Raw genomic sequence first — 17,480 nt, 5'->3', positions numbered from 1 at the left:
GGATGGGGACAGGACCGCAAAACAGATCCAAGTATTTTTTCCCAGTGCCCTCCTGGCTTTTTCACTTTCTTCTCTCTCCCTTTCAGATTCATTTCACAGCCTTCTTATATTCATTTTACGTTGAGCATCTTGTCCCTCCTTCCTCAACTCCCTGGCTTCTTCTCCCTCTCCATCTCGCTCTATAGCTTTTGGAAATCTCCCTTTCTTTTTGCTCTTCACCTTGTGGTATCTACTAAAACCTTAAGAGAATCGCTGTATGTTCTGAAACTTCTGTGGGTTTCTAAGTGACGCTGAGCATGCTCAGTGGCTAGGGCAGGTTTTGTTGCCAGCAGCTTGCCTGATTCGACCTCTCCAAAAATAGACATTTAACTCGCTGAACTCCAGTTTAAGGATGAAATTCATTTTGCTCTCTCCTCATTTTAAAGGTTCAAAGGGAAGCAGCGAGGATCCCAAGGTCCCAGCGCCCTCACAGCCAATGAGGGGTCGGTGAGGGAGGAGCTTGGGGCTGCTCGGTGCAGCTTGAGCTTCTGAGCGAATCATCCCCGGTAGATGCAGTGGATACTGAGCTCGGCTCGTCTGTCACAGCAGAACAAAACTAAAACAAAACCAAAAAAAAACACAGAAGAGGAGAAACGCTGCAGAGTATGGAACGCTGTAGCACTTTCTGAAATATTTGCTGGGGATCCCCGTGGAGCATGATCTTTTAAAACTATCCTTTTTGAAGCTGGTTTGGGTAACTGGGAAAATGATACATATGCTAAATGCAGCAGCTGATCGAGTGAAATGGACCAGGTCGGGTGCTGCTAAAAGGGCCGCCTGCCTGGTGGCTGCGGCATATGCTGTGAAAACCCTCTACCCCATCCTTAGCAAGCATTTAAAGCAAACTGGCCACAGGAAGAAAAAAGAAGCTCGCGGGGCTGCAGAGAACAGAGAAACACTGCATTGCACCGAGATTACTTGTAAAAAACCTTCGCCTGGAGTGAATGCAGATTTTTTCAAACAGCTACTAGAACTTCGAAAAATCCTCTTTCCAAAACTTGTGACCACGGAGACAGGGTGGCTCTGCCTCCACTCGGTGGCTCTCATCTCAAGAACCTTTCTGTCTATCTATGTGGCTGGTCTGGATGGAAAAATCGTAAAAAGCATTGTGGAAAAGAAGCCTCGGACTTTCATCATCAAACTGATCAAGTGGCTTCTGATTGCCATCCCTGCCACCTTTGTCAACAGTGCGATAAGGTACCTGGAATGCAAATTGGCTTTGGCCTTCAGAACTCGCCTAGTAGACCATGCCTATGAAACCTATTTTACAAATCAGACTTATTATAAAGTGATCAATATGGATGGGAGGCTGGCAAACCCTGACCAGTCTCTTACTGAAGATATTATGATGTTCTCCCAGTCTGTGGCTCACTTATATTCCAATCTGACCAAACCTATTTTAGATGTAATTCTGACCTCCTACACCCTCATCCAGACTGCTACATCCAGAGGTGCGAGCCCAATTGGACCCACTCTATTAGCAGGACTTGTGGTATATGCCACTGCTAAAGTGTTGAAAGCCTGCTCTCCCAAGTTTGGTAAATTGGTGGCCGAAGAAGCGCATAGAAAAGGCTATTTACGGTATGTGCACTCCAGAATTATAGCCAATGTTGAAGAAATTGCCTTTTACAGAGGACATAAGGTAAGAGAAATTAAGGTGATGGGTGAAATGTGAGCATGTTCAAGCTGCCACTTCAGTGCTAGATACCATCTGTTGTACTATTATTGATGGACCCACTTCTTTAGGGTTTTAGATTCCTATAACATCTTAAACCTTCATTAAAATACATGCTTCATTACCCTGTTTAATGACAAGCTGTTAAAAAATTATAGAGTGCAAACTTTTCTGAAGTTTCATGAGAATAAAATAGTCAGCACTGTAGAAAATAGTCTACTTCACCCCCTCTTACTCAAGTATGCTGAGAATTATCTCTAAAGCATTTTCTTAAAACTTAAATCCTAACTTAGTCGGTGGTTCTACAGAATTAGAAGAAAATATATGTTTGGAAACTAAGTGAACACGTTTCTATTGAGATGGAAATTTAGGGTGGTATTTTATTGTTGCTTTTCAAGGGGGGAAAACATGCTTTCATATGAAAAACAAGTTTGACAGTTTTGCATGCCTGGTCAATGATGGGCTGTCCTAAGTCTTAAGAAATTTAGGAGAGTGGGGCTCACCAATGCTTTTCCATTACTCTTAGTACCATATTTTGACACAAATAAAAAGAGACAGTGAAATGAAACTTTGTCTAACTTTGATAGAAAAACTAAGATTAGAAATGAGGAGGAGGAAAGAGTTCCAGAGTGTTATTTTAAATATTAAAGATTTTCAACCTTAAGCAGATCCCTAAAATAGTTAGCCTAATTACCTAAAATTGCAATGCATGACAGTAACTTCATAATATTAAATATGGCAGAAATTTTAAGGTGATGCATCTGAAATCCTAATCCAAATGTCTGGCAAATAAAATATTAAGGTATTCTAAAGTTGAAAATGGTATTTTAATTACCAGGCAGAATTATTTAATTTTTAAAGCATCATCAATTATCAAAAAATTTTTTATAGCAGTACCAATCTGAAGAAGAAACTTTAAAGCAAATTTAGAACTTCTACTCCCACTTGAAAATTGTCCTCATATGTTGTATTAATCATATTGATGTGTCAGTCTTCTTGAATCATTGAACTTAGTGATGTAAATTATATCATGTTGTTGGCTTCTTGAATTTAAGACAAAGTCCAATAAATTGAGTTAGTTCAAAACTGGAGTCTAATTACACACATATGTATCATATACTTATTTTCAGATAGTTTTGATATAATCAAGAAGGATAAGATTCTAGCATTGTTTATTCATGTCTTACAGAATATTTGGTTTAAACATCTCCTACATGTAATTTTAAAATCATGCTTATAAATCACTTATATATATATTACACTTACATATTTTATACTTAGCATTATATTTACTGAGTATTATTTTTTTAATATTACAAATATGATAAATCTAAACAATAATGACCAAATCTGATATTAATCTGTATTTGTTGGTTGTTAGAATCATAGATAATACAATACTAAATAAAGCAAACTAATAATATAACTTATCTTTAAAGTCCTCAAGCATACAATATTTATTTTGATAGCTCATGCTAAGTTAATTCTTAACTCTTTTTCTCTCTATAGGTAGAAATGAAACAACTCCAGAAAAGTTACAAAGCTTTAGCAGATCAGATGAACCTCATTTTATCGAAACGTTTGTGGTACATTATGATAGAGCAGTTCTTGATGAAGTATGTTTGGAGCGGCAGTGGACTAATTATGGTGGCTGTACCTATTATCACTGCAACTGGCTTTGCAGATGGTGGTAATGGCATTTATGCTTAATCTCAAATATATGCTTAAGGTTATTTCTCTTGAAAGTATTACTGCTTGTTCTGTGTGAGTGAAACTGTATGTGGCCGTTGTTCTATAGTCATTAATAGTCAGAAACAATGGAAGACTTTGCAATGTCCAAAGATAAGACCAGCAATATGAAAAAAAAAAGAAAAGGAGACAAGTTGCTCAAAAGAACTTTCCAGTTCTGAAATATTTCAGAGATCTCTGATGCAGTGTTTCTGGGAGTTGAACTTGAGCAATTTTAATTATACTGCCTTATATAAAATAATTCTCTAGTTTAACATTTAAACTCAAAACAAAATACCTTCAAAAAGAGTATAAGTTTTCTCATTGCCAACTTCAGTTGTGCACATCCAATGCATTTAATCTATAAATGTTCTATAACTGGGTCTGCTCTAATTTTATTTAAAAAGTTAGGCAACAAGGAATACTTTTTCACAAAGTGCTTCATGCCACGGTACCAAGTGTGCTCTACTTGTAGGTAACATAGATAACCTCCTATGTAGCATGATTTGGTGGTATTGTGGGGGGAAAGGTTTACAAGTAGCAAGTGTCTAATTCTAGCCTATCACCATCTCAGTGGTTTTTGTCAACATTGTCATCCTTTGGAATAACAAAGAAAGATAAGGGCAAAGGGGGCATTAAAATGTTGTGTCTTACTTGATTGAGGTGGGAGTTTGGATCTTAATTGGCAGGAAGATAGGGGAATTAAAATAAAGAAGCAGCATTTCCTGGTCTTTCTGAAAAATACAATATACCCCCTCCTGTCTGAAAACCACTTGACCAAATTGGCCTTCGTGTTGAAGGAGCTAGACAAAAGCCTGGGCCTTTCTCAACTCTTGGCTTTCCCTCTATTTGCCTTTGTATGTGTTAGTCATATTAATCAAACTCCCCAAACCTCCGTTTCCTCATCTATAAAATGATCATCAGAAAGGCTACTTCGGAGGGTTGTTGTGAGGATTTAATGGAGTCATGTTTTGAAAGTACAGAGCATGCTCTGGATGTTCTCGATACAGGGTGACATTTATTATGTAAAAAACAAAAGGCAACACTAAAAATAATGTAACAGAATTCACATTATTTTGTGGTTATTTTTGGTGTAGTTATTTGTTTTAAGGCATCTAATAAAAACAAGCAAAAAATTACCACATGCCTTTACACTTGAACTGTACCTAAATACTTTAACCAATTCTTATAAAAACACTTGTCAAATTTGAGTCATTCTTTACCTACAATGTTCATTTTAGTAATTAGGATTTGACAAACCTTTGTGATAATGCTATGCATATACCAAATTCAGTACATATACTCCACAATTCAACAGTAGACACTGTGTTTAGACCACTGGGAAATGGAATTTTATCTGTTTTTATATTTTCAAATTTTATTTTTAAAATGTCATTTAAAAAACTTATATTGAAAAAGTCATTGTTATTAAGAGTATTCTTAGGCTAAATCTTTTCATAATTAAATAAAAAATAAATTGCTTTTTCAAGCGTATTAACAAAAAAAAGACACTTAAAAACCTATGTTCTTAAGATCAGTTTTATTAAGAAATTTGACAAAATTGTCAGATATTCATGCTATATCGAATCTTTTATATTAAAAGATTCTCTCTAAGTATATGGATATTTTTAAGTTTCATATATAATGTATACTAACAGCAACCCCAATTATAAGATTATGGGGTAGTTCTGTTAGTCCTTGGAAGCACTGGTCTTGTTAGAAAACCCTGGAGTAAACATAGAACAGGGAAAATGCAGCTATTAATGGTGACAAATTAACCCCACAGAGACCACTAAGACATAAACAATGTATGCAAAGAATATAACAATTTTACTTCTGTAGGTGATGCAATAAGATGTTCAAAATACATCCTATGAATCCTGAAAACACCATATTAATTTAAAGAAACAGCATTAAAATTTTAGATGGGAATAATAACATTGATGCAAATGGAACTGATTCTTAAAACTTCTTTTCAAAAGAAAATGTTATACAAAGAAAAACAATATAAGAATTTCATAGAAGAAGAAATTCATAGGAGCTATAATCTCAATGAATTCCTATGACAGGATTATTATGAGAGTATGCCTCAATATCTTCTGTAATTTCTAAGGTTACTATATTTATGCTTAAAATGTTTACATATGTGTGTTTACTAAATATATTTGACCAACAATGACTTAACACATGAAAATATTATCATTTTACTCAGACAAAATTATTTATTTTTAAGATAATGACATATCTTTGAGGCTTTAGGTCTTAGAATTGCATACCAGATAGTCTAATCTAGTCTTCCATCTCAGTTTACTCTTATGCCCTGAGTTGTCCCTTATGTTAGAGAGGAATTAAATGTATGACACTGTATATATATGAAATGGGTGAGTGAGAGGAATGGCAAAGAGAACAGGGAGAAAAAGGAAGATAGAGGAAAGAAGCAGGTCACTTTAAATCTAGACTCTGCTGTTTATTAGTATTCATCCTTCAGAAAGTTACATAAACTTATATGCTTCAGTTTTCCTATCTTAACTGTAAAGATGATAATATATCATTTAAAGAATTATATGAAATTACATATATTGTATTAATGTGCTTTTACACAGTCCTTGGCAAGTAGTAAAAACTTCGGTGGAAGCAATTGTTAATATTTATTTATATTCTTACCATGTAGGCTCTGGAGTCTAGAATCTGGCTCTTTTGTTTATTAGGCTGTATCTAAAGACAAATCGTTTCATCTTTTTGTGCTTTCATTTCCTCATTTTCAAAATGGGGGAAATTTTAGGGTTGTTAGGAGGATTAAAGAAGGTCACATATATAAAACTTGTAACAATACCTGCCCCACAGGAAGTGCTCAATAGATATTTGCTGGTATGATTATTATTGTTAAAGGAGCAAGGCATTTGCAAGTGATTAGGACATCAGAGTAACATGCAGATAGGAGGAAGAACCTACATAACTTTTGTGGGGGGAGGAGAAAAGAAAAATAGTTCTATAGTACAATTTTAAGAGAAATCTTGTGGTTAACGGTAGGATTATGTTAATATTCATGTTCATGTTACAAAATTGCATATGGAATTATGCCATCTTCACATCAGAAGAGGACCTTACAGGTCATTTAATCTGGAGCCTGGGAGTTACTCAAGTCACACAGACGGTCAAAGCATTAAGGCTAGAAAACATTATGTAACTCCTAGAGCTTTGCTTTTTTCCCCTTCATCATGTTGCCTCTATCTGAGCTCTTTGGGAACTTGATCTATAAGGAACTTCACTTAGTTTGAGACCAACTAATCATGGGACCAACTAGTTGAAAAAGCATTGAAATAGTTTTATATAGTTTCTATTATATATTTTTAGAGGACATTGCCCCTTCGTTTGCTTTGCAGTAAGAGAAAAACTGAAATTACATGAAAGAAAAAATAGTTACCTAGGAGCTATAATCTCACATTTTTAACATTATAAACCACTGTTGATATCATATCAAAAGCAGTTCTGGGTAAGGCCAGCGAAAGCTACCTATAGATCCCTCCTGCCAGACATTATCCCAGACACCTTCACAGGCAGGGAAGAAAGCATCTCAGCCACTAGCACTGCCAGTATTATCTGCATAGTTTATATCAGGGTTTACTCTCTATATTGTAGAATTATATGGGTTTGGAAAAATAGATAATGATACAACCTTAGCTTTTTTAATCCTTTCTTGCCTTTTCAGTGAAATAACAAGATGTGTCCATGGCTGAATACACACTTCTTATTAGCAGAGCTGAACAGTGTCAGTAAAATAAGCAGATGTAATATTAAACACTAAATCCTTAAATGAGGAACTTTTGATAAAATATTTAAAATATTTGGTAGGACAATAAATATTTGGTGAGTGCTTTAGGTCATGAATTTATATCTCTGACACTAAGGAATCTGGCCCTAGAGAGTTTATGCAGTTGACTGTTGTGTGCATGATGAAATAGTACTGGCACTGCTTTCACAGTACCTACCAAAGAACAACCAGTAGAATAAAAGTCAAATGAAATCTGTCCAGAGCTATTGGTAGTTTTGTTGCTAAAAACATGAAGAAAACCCAATACACATTAACCTGCCAAAGCAGCATGGGAAGTACCATGCCATATCAAACACAAGTCCGTCTGTGCTAGTTTCTTCTTTTTAACAGAGGTTGTCAATGAAAGCTACTATTCAAACCCTTTTTAACCCAAATTCATAAAAATATTATAGTTATTTTCAATCATCAGCCAGATTCTTTGTGAGCCAATACTATTCTTAGTGCTTTAACTGATCCAGCATTTTGCTATTTTTGGTAGCTTGCTGAGAATCCTTTGGTAATTTTTTTGTGTGACTTATCTAATTTTTTTTCACACATTTAAATGTGTTTAAGAGTATCTACACTCTGTCCCTAGTCTCTTTACCTAATATCTTTCACTCTTCAATTATACCAGTGCTCAAAGCTTTCCTTTTTACATTCTTCAAGGAAACTAACGTCAAGGGAAATAATGATAGTTCTTTAGAGCAGTGTTTAACAGAATAGACCAAATTAGATTCTCATAAAAGGTCCCCGTGAGCTCATGGTGATTCTGGTACTCAAATGAAATCAGTGTCTGACACTAACCCATACTTTATTTTGCCCAAGCTACTTGTTATTCTGTTGGTATTGCTTAAAATTTCCCTTCATGTCATTGCTTACGCCATACTTGTGATGTGTTAAAATTGTATGTGGCTTTTAAGGCCTCCCTCACCATCTACTTCTCCATAAAGCAGTTCCCTGTCTCTTGCAGCAAGAAATGATTTTTTGTGGGAGCATTTGAGATCTTGTTTCCCTGAAATCATCGGTTTGGCTCAACTAAACTCTTATAAAAATTCCAAAAAAAATAATAATAATTTTTGCCTCCTCCAAATACCTCATATTAACTCCTATCATAGACTGCCCACAGCATAATTATTTGGGAACTTGACTTCTCTCTCTTACCAAACTGCAAGTTCCCCAAGGAAAAAGTCTGAAAATAACACTTACCTTTGCATGTCCTATGGCACATTACCTAATTTCTTATACATCTACGTGTTCAGTAAATGTCTGCTGAGTGAATTTTACTTATGCACAGATGCCTTTCAAATTCAGCTGAGCTGTTTATGAGCAAGTAAAGGTGAAAGTATCTAGTAGTCATAGTAGAGCACAAGTTAATTATATTGTTATGGAGAAAAAACCCTTCACATTGAGATAAATCAGAGAGAAATAAATACTAAGTGGGCCTATGAGTATCTTATTATTCTAACATTTTCACTAATTTACAGCTTTTGATTTAGAACTTTTTAAGTAATCTATAGAAGGACAAGATAGATAATGAAATAGATGGAAAGATTAAAGTAATGACCTGGAGATAATAATTTTGAAGAATAAGACTAATTGAGTAGATATGCACTAATAACTATAACTAGAGGAAATAATAACAGCTAACATTTAGAGCATGTATTATTATAGGCCATGGATTAGGCTAGCAGTTCCTTTGTATTTAACCTTTAAACCTCACAACAACTCTTGGAGATAGATTTGTTTAAGGTAGTACTATTATTTACCTCATTTACATGTGAGAAAATAGGCGAGGAAGGATAAGTGGCTTACTCTACTTACCTTAGTACTTGCCAATAAGTAGTAGAGCCTGGATACAAACCTAGTCTGACTCCTGACCATAATTTTGCATTGACAGTAAATTTGGGATGTTCATCCATCCATCCATCCATCCATCCATCCACCCATCCATCCATCCATCTATGCATCCATTTAATATACATTAAGGAGTATTATGTGATAGACACTTAATCTGAATACTAAGAATAAGGAATAAAACACACAGTCTTGCCCCTTAAGGAACTTACAGTCCATTAGAAAAACTAGACCAGGGTTTCCACTGAAACCTGTACTAAAGAATTAACTCTAGCCTGGCTGGTGTTGCTCAGTGGTTGAATGTAGACCTATGAACCAGGAGGTCACAGTTTGATTCCTGGTCAGGGCACATGCCTGGGTTGTGGGCTTGATCCCCAATGTGGAACATGCAGGAGGCAGCCAATCAATGATTCTCTCTCATCATTGATATTTCTATCTTTCTCTCCCTCTCTCTCTTTCTCTATGAAATAAAAAAAAAGAATTAACTCTTGAAGAGCTAGCAAAAAAAAAGAATGGAAGTATATTAAAGTCAGATGAAATCATATATACAGGTATCAGAGGGTAAACAGAGTATTGCAAATTTGGGAGCTGCTGTACTAAGGTGAAGGTTGATTGAAACTGGTAGACAGAGACTAAATTATGAGGGTCAGCTAATTTGCACTTATATTAATGGAACCACACTAGAAATATTTGCTTATATTAGTTAGTTGGATTTCATTGATCAAATCAATAGTATTTTATTCCTGCAGTAAGGGTAGGCTGTTGGATTTGGAAAGGGTTGAAAGAATGCTAAATGAAAATAGTTCTTAATTCTTATGGATTTAATTGTTCTAGCTCTTTTTCTAGAAAAAAAATGAGACAAAAGGGAGCTTTCAATAAAATCTGGTACAATTATTCTATTTTCAATAATTCATTAGATATCTAGGAATTTGCTAATACTATTGAACACTTTACATATGTCTGTTGTAACCACAACTTCATTTGTATACAAAGAAACATTTAGTTACTTGGACAAAACTAAATAGTTTTGTAATTTGCTTTTATATTTAGAAGACGGCCAAAAACAAGCTATGGTTAGTGAACGGACAGAAGCCTTTACCACTGCTCGAAATTTATTGGCCTCTGGAGCTGATGCCATTGAACGGATTATGTCTTCATATAAAGAGGTACTTGCATTTCTTGTCAATCTGCGAGATATGTGAAAATCAAGCAAAATGTAAATTAACAGATATACTTAGTATTTTGAAAACATATCCTTATCAAAAATTGCAAAGAGGCCCTGGACAGGTGGCTCAGTTGGTTGGAGCGTTGTCCTGTACATTAAAAGGTTGCAGGTGCGATTCTCAGCCAGGCACATAGCTAGGTTGTGAGTTCAATCCTCGGTCGGGGTGGGTACTGGAGGCAACAAATCAATGTTCCTCTCTCAAATCAATGTTTCCCTTTGTCTCTCTTCCTTCCTCTCTAAAAATCAATGAAAATATATCCTTGGATGAGGATTTAAAAAAATTGCGAAGTGTATAATAAAGTTAAGGGAGAACAATTCCCAAATGTATTGCTGCTAATACCCTTTAATTTTGACACTATCTATTGTAATTCCTCTTTTTTTCTGTCTATATATGACATATTTGTTTTTAAACTAAAAAGAAAAGTCCTTAGGTGTGGATTCTAGAGACAGAGTGCCTAAAGTTAAATTCTTGCTCCAGTATTTACTAATTATGTGAACTTGATCATGTTTCTTAACCTCTGTTTCCTCATCTGTTAAATGAAAATAGTGATAGCATTGACTTTGTCAGAAAACAATACATATTAAGTGCTGAATAAATGTTACTCAATAAAATTATTTATATACCTTGCAAACTTATACTCATTCTTCATGACAAGTTAAGCCTCACCAAACACAAATAAATGTGCTTGTGATTCCACCTTCTTCCTACTTTCCCTTTAAAGTCTGGGTCTTCCTAGTCTGTGTTCACAGTACATCTGGTCTTTTACCACTTTATAATTGTCTATCTTCTGCACCAGACCTTGAGTGGAAAGTAGGAACTATCTTACCCATCTTTACATTCTTAGTATTCATTTTAATAGTTGTATATTATATGTGGTCAATAAATATTTGTTGAAATAATGGTAATAAGACCTGCAGATATGACAGGGTTAAGATTAAAAACCACTTTATTCAATTGAGATATTACTGATAATATTCCCATGAAGAGTCAGCCTCACTATTAATTACTCATGTAACTTTCGTATTAATATAAATTGCCAGATCAGCATTATAAATTTAGGTGCCTATTAAATCAGCCTTGAATTAAATCAGCCTTGAATTAAATTAGCATTTAAAAGAGTTATAAATTTTGTGATTTGCTGACAAAATTTTTCAGTTTCATTAAACAATTAAATTGAGTTGGGGTTTTTTTTTAAAACCAACAAAGTAAAACAGTTATTTAGGGCCATATACCAAAAACAACTCAATTAAAACATTTTTTTCAAATAGTAATTTTGATAATCTGAGACAGTTTTAGGGATTTTTTTATGTAACATATTATGTATCATTAAAATTAAATGACAAATAAAATTTAATCTATCTCTCATTAGCACTTTGAAACCAACAAAGTAAAACAGTTATTTAGGGCCATATACCAAAACAACTCAATTAAAACATTTTTTCAAATGGTAATTTTTATTATCTGAGACAGTTTTAGGGATTTTTTTATATAACATATTATGTATCATTAAAATTAAATGACAAATAAAAATTTTATCTATCTCTCATTAACACTTTGCTATCTAAGTCACAGAAAGAATATCAATTGGTTTTTCTAGATCATCTCCAACACAATAAATAATTGCATTTTGCTTTATTCTGCCTGAATGTGCTTTGAGTCATAGAATGGTCACTGCCAAACAATCTTACTACTACTGTGACAGCATATGAAAGTACTATGCATTCTTTGCTAGCTCCAGAGGTAAAAAGGTTCCTTTTTAGAGTCCTTCTCTTGTATCCCAAAGTAATTAACCCACAGTCACATTTTCAGTTTTTTTCAGACACTCTTTGCCCACTCCACCTTGCAGCTTGGTCTACTAAGTCATTGCCTCCTGCCTTTCTTTAACTGACCTTTTCATTTGGTTCTGGATTTTTTTCTATGCAAATATATTTACCCAGATTTCCTTTGAATCTGTATTTTGTTAATCTTTAGCTCTGTTTTTCTCTACCTGGAAACTCAAGAAATTCTTCTAGATATCATTTTAGAAATTACCCTTTAAATGTTTATAACATTAACATATAGAAATGCAATACTAATCTAATTACAGACTCTCACACACAGTAGAGACATGTGGTAGAGGCTTTTAGCAATAGCACCTACTTATTTACTGCTTAATCTTTGCACACACAAAATTCTTACCTAAATGTCAGCATTGTTGAATTATTTCACAATTTATTGTTTAAGAAACATTCATTAGTGACATGCCTTGCTTATTAGTACCAATTTCCTTATAAACATTTCTGTAAGGAAATGGTTTTTGTGCTTTCCTTTTCACTGAGAAAGATGGTCTTGACAGAAGATGAGTCACATTTTACAGTACCTTGATAACAAGATGTTCTTTTAATAGAAAAACAGCTGGAGATTCCATCTAAATTGGACAACTGGCCGACTAAAAGCAAGACACCACTGGACTGAAGCAGAGATTTTATCTTCTGTTATTTTACATTCTCTCCTAGAAAAAAAGTCATATTTAATGTTTTTCTTTGGCCATATAAATCATGCTTTGCCTGAAAAGATCGTGAATTGTGGGATTTGGACTGAAAATGATTTAAAGTTTTCATTGAGCTCACTCCCAATATTAGTATCCTCTAGCAGGGGTATTTTCTCTGGCCAAGTAGGGAATTTTGATAATCAATTTAACTCAGAAACATTCATTTTATAATGAGAAAAAAATGTATTTTTCTTCTATTTAAAATCTTCCATTTTAAATTGAAGAAAAAAAATACCAAAATAAAGAATTTTTATTTCCTTGAATGAATTTAAGCTTTTCACAAAATTTCTAACTTTCTGTAAATGAAATTTGTCATGTAAATGAGCTAAATAAGAAATTTGACTGAAAGGTTTTTAAGTTTCACTAATATTCTGAAATCTCTTATTTTGAACCCTGACTTGAATGAATAAATTTTAATGTATTTTATAATTCCAATCAATCTTACATTGACACCTTGCTATGTTGCGCGCTCTCACTCTCTCTCTCTCTCTTTCTCTAAATTGATCTCAGAGAGGAAGGGAAAAGGAGAGAGAGATAGAAACATCAATGATGAGAGAAAATCATTGAATGGCTGCTGCCTGCAAGTCCCACATTAGGGATCAAGCCCACAACCCAGGCATGTGGCCTTCCCGGGAATTGAACCGTGATCTCCCTGTTCATAGGTCGACACTCAACCACTGAGCCATGCTGGCTGGGTAGCTATGTTGCTTTCTTGGTAACATTTTTACTGTTACTTGTTTTCATTATCAGATGTATTATCTATTTTTCATGAATAATAAAATAGGACCTTTGATGTTAAATCAAGAAGCTTATATGAAGGTACATTTATTTAAAAGTCTATCTTGGGTATATTAACTCTATATTATTTCTCTGCATTGGTTTTAGGTCACTGAATTAGCAGGCTATACTACTCGAGTGTACAATATGTTTTGGGTATTTGATGAAGTTAAAAGAGGCATTTATAAGAGAACTGCTGTCGTGCAAGAATCTGAAAACCATGACAAGAACGGAGCTAATATAGAATTACCTTTCAGTGACACACTGGAAATCAAAGGTTTTAAACTCAGTTTTTTAATTGTTGACAGTATTATAGATGTCCCCCATTTTTTCACTTTTTGCCCCCTTCCACCCAGCTTCCACCCCACCCTAGGCCTTCCCCAGACTACTGTTTGTGTCCATGGATTATGCATGTATGCATGTATGTTCTTTGGTTAATCTCTTCTCGTTCACCCCATCCCCCTATCCACTGAAATCTGTCTAAATGCTTTTAGTTTTTTTTATTTTTCTATATTTAAGTGTTTATCAATAGAACCAAAGTTTTTTAGATGATAGCCTTTAACTGTTACAAGGAACCAACATTTAATTATTTAAACAATTATTCCCAAAGTTAGTGTTGCAATTTGAGGAGTGGTGACTAACATTAGCATAAAAAAATATTATGCTACTTTTATTTAGGACAAAATTTCTAGAATTAACTTTGGAAACTGCACATATGGCAGAATGAATTGTTTGCTTTTAAGATTAACAGAACTAGAGCTAATATCACATTGTTCTTCATTCTGTGTTTTAAAACTTAAGTTTGGTTGTCCTACTTTTTAGAATTGTGTTATTCTGTGTCTTAATTCCTTGTTGCAGGACTGTGTTTATTCAGAAGAAAGGTTAATTTAGAGAAATAGTGGTTATAAAGACTATGGCTAGGTTACATCAGATAGAGTTCGCCTTTGCTCTCATGATTTTGACATCAGATTATTGCAAAATAAAATTTCTGATAGAAATTTTCTAAATAGATGTGTCAAAATATCCCAGTATGCATTAAACTTTGCTTTAAACATAACATATATATTTCCATTTATTTCTATGATTTATAACTGTGAAGTATCTTTTAAGATACTTAATTAGCAATAACATGCAATGACTTTTCTAACTTAAAATGTTCCTTAACTCACAGGAAAAGTTATTGATGTGGATCATGGAATTATTTGTGAAAATGTTCCCATAATTACACCAACGGGAGAAGTGGTGGCTTCCAGTCTAAACTTCAAAGTAAGATGATATTCAAGAATCTTCTGATTGTTGCCATCACACTAATACAAAACAACTCAGAATTCATATACCTTATGTTAAATACTTGGAGGAGCATATGGACAGGAGGGGAAATCAAGAAAGGTATGCACAGTGGCTCAATTACAGAAGCAGTTACTTCCTCAGAAAGCAGAGAAAAAGAGAAATTTGATTTCTACTGCTTTATTGTCAGGTTATATATCAAAATTGTAGTGCACTGAGAGCCTTTGCTAGGTAACTTTTGAGAGCAATAGGAAATTTCCTCAAAAATTATTATCTGGAAATAAATTTTAATTTTTTTTCTTGTAGGAATTACTCAAAAACTATAAGCCTGAATTATAATAAATTTACTAAAATATGAGGTTAAAGGTCATTAGCAGGTTTACTTCTGTTATTACAGATTCTCTAAATTTAATTGTGCTTTAAATAATCACATCTTCTGTTAGAAAAAAATCAGATTTGTGGATTGGAATTTAGTTTCTAATAACTCTGTTGAGAATAAGAGTTATTATTTAACATTTTACATCTTGATGATGTAAAAACAGTCAATAAACCTAAGGCCTTTATTTAAAGCACTGTAAAATTCAGATATTTTGGAATTTAAGTACAAAATAATTTGCTCATAAGCATTAATGACTGTAATGAAGGCGTAAGAGCTTTAGTTCAAACAAAGAGGCGATTGGACTTGAAAACAGAATTAAAAACATGACAATACATGTGCTAAATGCTTTTAGTATGGACTTTGTAGTCAAGTTTTAATTATTAAAGATGGTATTTACCAATGAATAAGGGAGCAGGAAAAGGATAAGTACTGAACAAGGAAAATTCTGTGTTAATAAATATAAGAGAAATTGTGTTTTAACTACAATTGATGAGGCTTTACTTTTCCATTTATAGACCTATAGAGTTCTTTAATTATTTGGATCTGAGCATGATACCAATTAGGTGCCAAAGGTGCACCATAATCTTAAATAAATTTGAAATAAAACATTTGACGAGGCATACATAGAATATTTAATTACTTATTAGTAGTTCAACAGTTTATAATTTATAACTTTTTGTATAGAGATTTTCTTTCTCTTTTTTTGGTCAGGTTCGGTTTATTTTTTTTCTTTATTATTATTATTTCTTATTAAATTGGGGTGACAATGGTCAACATGAACAGATAGGTTTCAGGTGTGGGTTTCTATGTTACAAGATCTGTATATTGCAGCGTGTGCCCACCACCCAAAGTCAGATCTTCTGCTGTCACCTTATATTAGGATCCCCTTCTCCCCTCACCCCCTTCCCTCTGACAACCACCACACTGCTGTCTGTGTTCACAAGTTTCAGTTTTATATCCCACATATGAGTGAAATCATATCGTTCTTAGCTTTTTCTGACTGACTTATTTTACTTAGCATAATATTCTCAAGGCTCATGCATGTTGTTGCAAATGGCGCTATTTCATCCTTTCTTATGTCTGAGTAGTATTCCATTGTGTATATGTACCACATCTTCTTTATCCAGTCCTCTATCATAGAACACTTTGGTTGTTTAAGTTCATAATATCAATTTTTATTGTTACACTTATTAAATAGAGTAAAAGTCTTAAATTCTGCCACCTACTAATTATATAATTGTGGACATCACCCTCTTTCTTTTCTTTAATATACTTTTATTGATTTCAGAGAGGAAGGGAGAGGGAGAGAGAGATAGAAATATCAATGATGAGAGAGTATCATTGATCAACTGCCTCCTGCACGCCCCCTACTGGGGATCGAGCCCACAATCCGGGCATGTGCCCTTGACAGGAATCGAACCTGGGACCCCTCAGTGTACAGGTTGATGCTCTATTCACTGAGCCAAACCAGCTAGGGCCATCACCCTCTTTCTGTAAAAACTTCAGAGCTCAGTTTATTTTTATATGAAATAAATTTTTAAATAATATAATAAAAGTGTTACATATTTTAAAGTGCTACAAAGATGTTATTATAGTACACTTTTATAATAATTGTTTATTTTTTACTCAGACAGGAAGTTTTATTTGAAGTCTCAGGTCCCTAAAATATAATAGAAAGTTGTTTCCTTTGCATGGATTGACAAACAGGTTTTTAAAGGAAAAGGTTCTCTTTTGTTGGCCTTTCAGAATTTAAAAAACAACAACAAACATTTGGAGAATAAAATTTAGTAAATGTGGGAATTCTTTTTTAATATAATTTTTATTGATTTCAAAGAGGAAGGGAGAGGGAGAGAGAGAAAGAAACAGCAATGGTGAGAGGGGATCATTGATTGGCTGCCTCCTACACACCCCATACTGGGGATTGAGCCCACAACCCATGACTTCCTCGTCTGTAGTTCAAAGCTCAACATGTAGTCAGCCAAGCAAGGAATTCTTTATACTTCGCAATCTCTGTGTGCTAAATATCAGAAAACATGCTAAAAATATAAATGTAGTAAAATCTCCTATTATGACTCAAAATGCGTTACATTTCTAAGAATTCCTAACAGAGAATGACCCTATTAAAATATTTTGTGAGCCCTAACTGGTTTGGCCCAGTGGATAGAGCGTCAGCC

General features: G+C 34.0%; 1 protein-coding gene across 3 annotated transcripts in view; it reads left to right on the top strand.

Annotated features, from left to right (window-relative positions):
• The first annotated feature begins 306 nt into the window (after positions 1-306).
• The window catches only part of ABCD2 (ATP-binding cassette, sub-family D (ALD), member 2), a 102,761-nt gene continuing 85,587 nt past the window's right edge, over positions 307-17,480 (top strand). For 2 of the 3 annotated variants that reach the window (XR_314465.2, XM_005881681.2), the window contains exons 1-5: positions 514-1,681; positions 3,224-3,404; positions 10,158-10,273; positions 13,749-13,917; positions 14,812-14,906. Coding sequence is in view for 2 of the 3 variants with exons in the window: in XM_005881681.2 (XP_005881743.1) it covers positions 746-1,681; positions 3,224-3,404; positions 10,158-10,273; positions 13,749-13,917; positions 14,812-14,906 (1,497 nt within the window). In the remaining variant the exon portion in view is untranslated. Of the gene's footprint in view, positions 1,682-3,223; positions 3,405-10,157; positions 10,274-13,748; positions 13,918-14,811; positions 14,907-17,480 lie in introns of all 3 variants that reach the window. The other variant, XM_005881679.2, reaches the window with a different exon arrangement.

This window comes from Myotis brandtii, unplaced genomic scaffold (genome assembly GCF_000412655.1).
Source record: "Myotis brandtii unplaced genomic scaffold, ASM41265v1 scaffold686, whole genome shotgun sequence".
Classification (NCBI taxonomy): Eukaryota; Metazoa; Chordata; class Mammalia; order Chiroptera; family Vespertilionidae; genus Myotis; species Myotis brandtii.
This window is presented reverse-complemented; position numbering and strand designations above follow the sequence as displayed.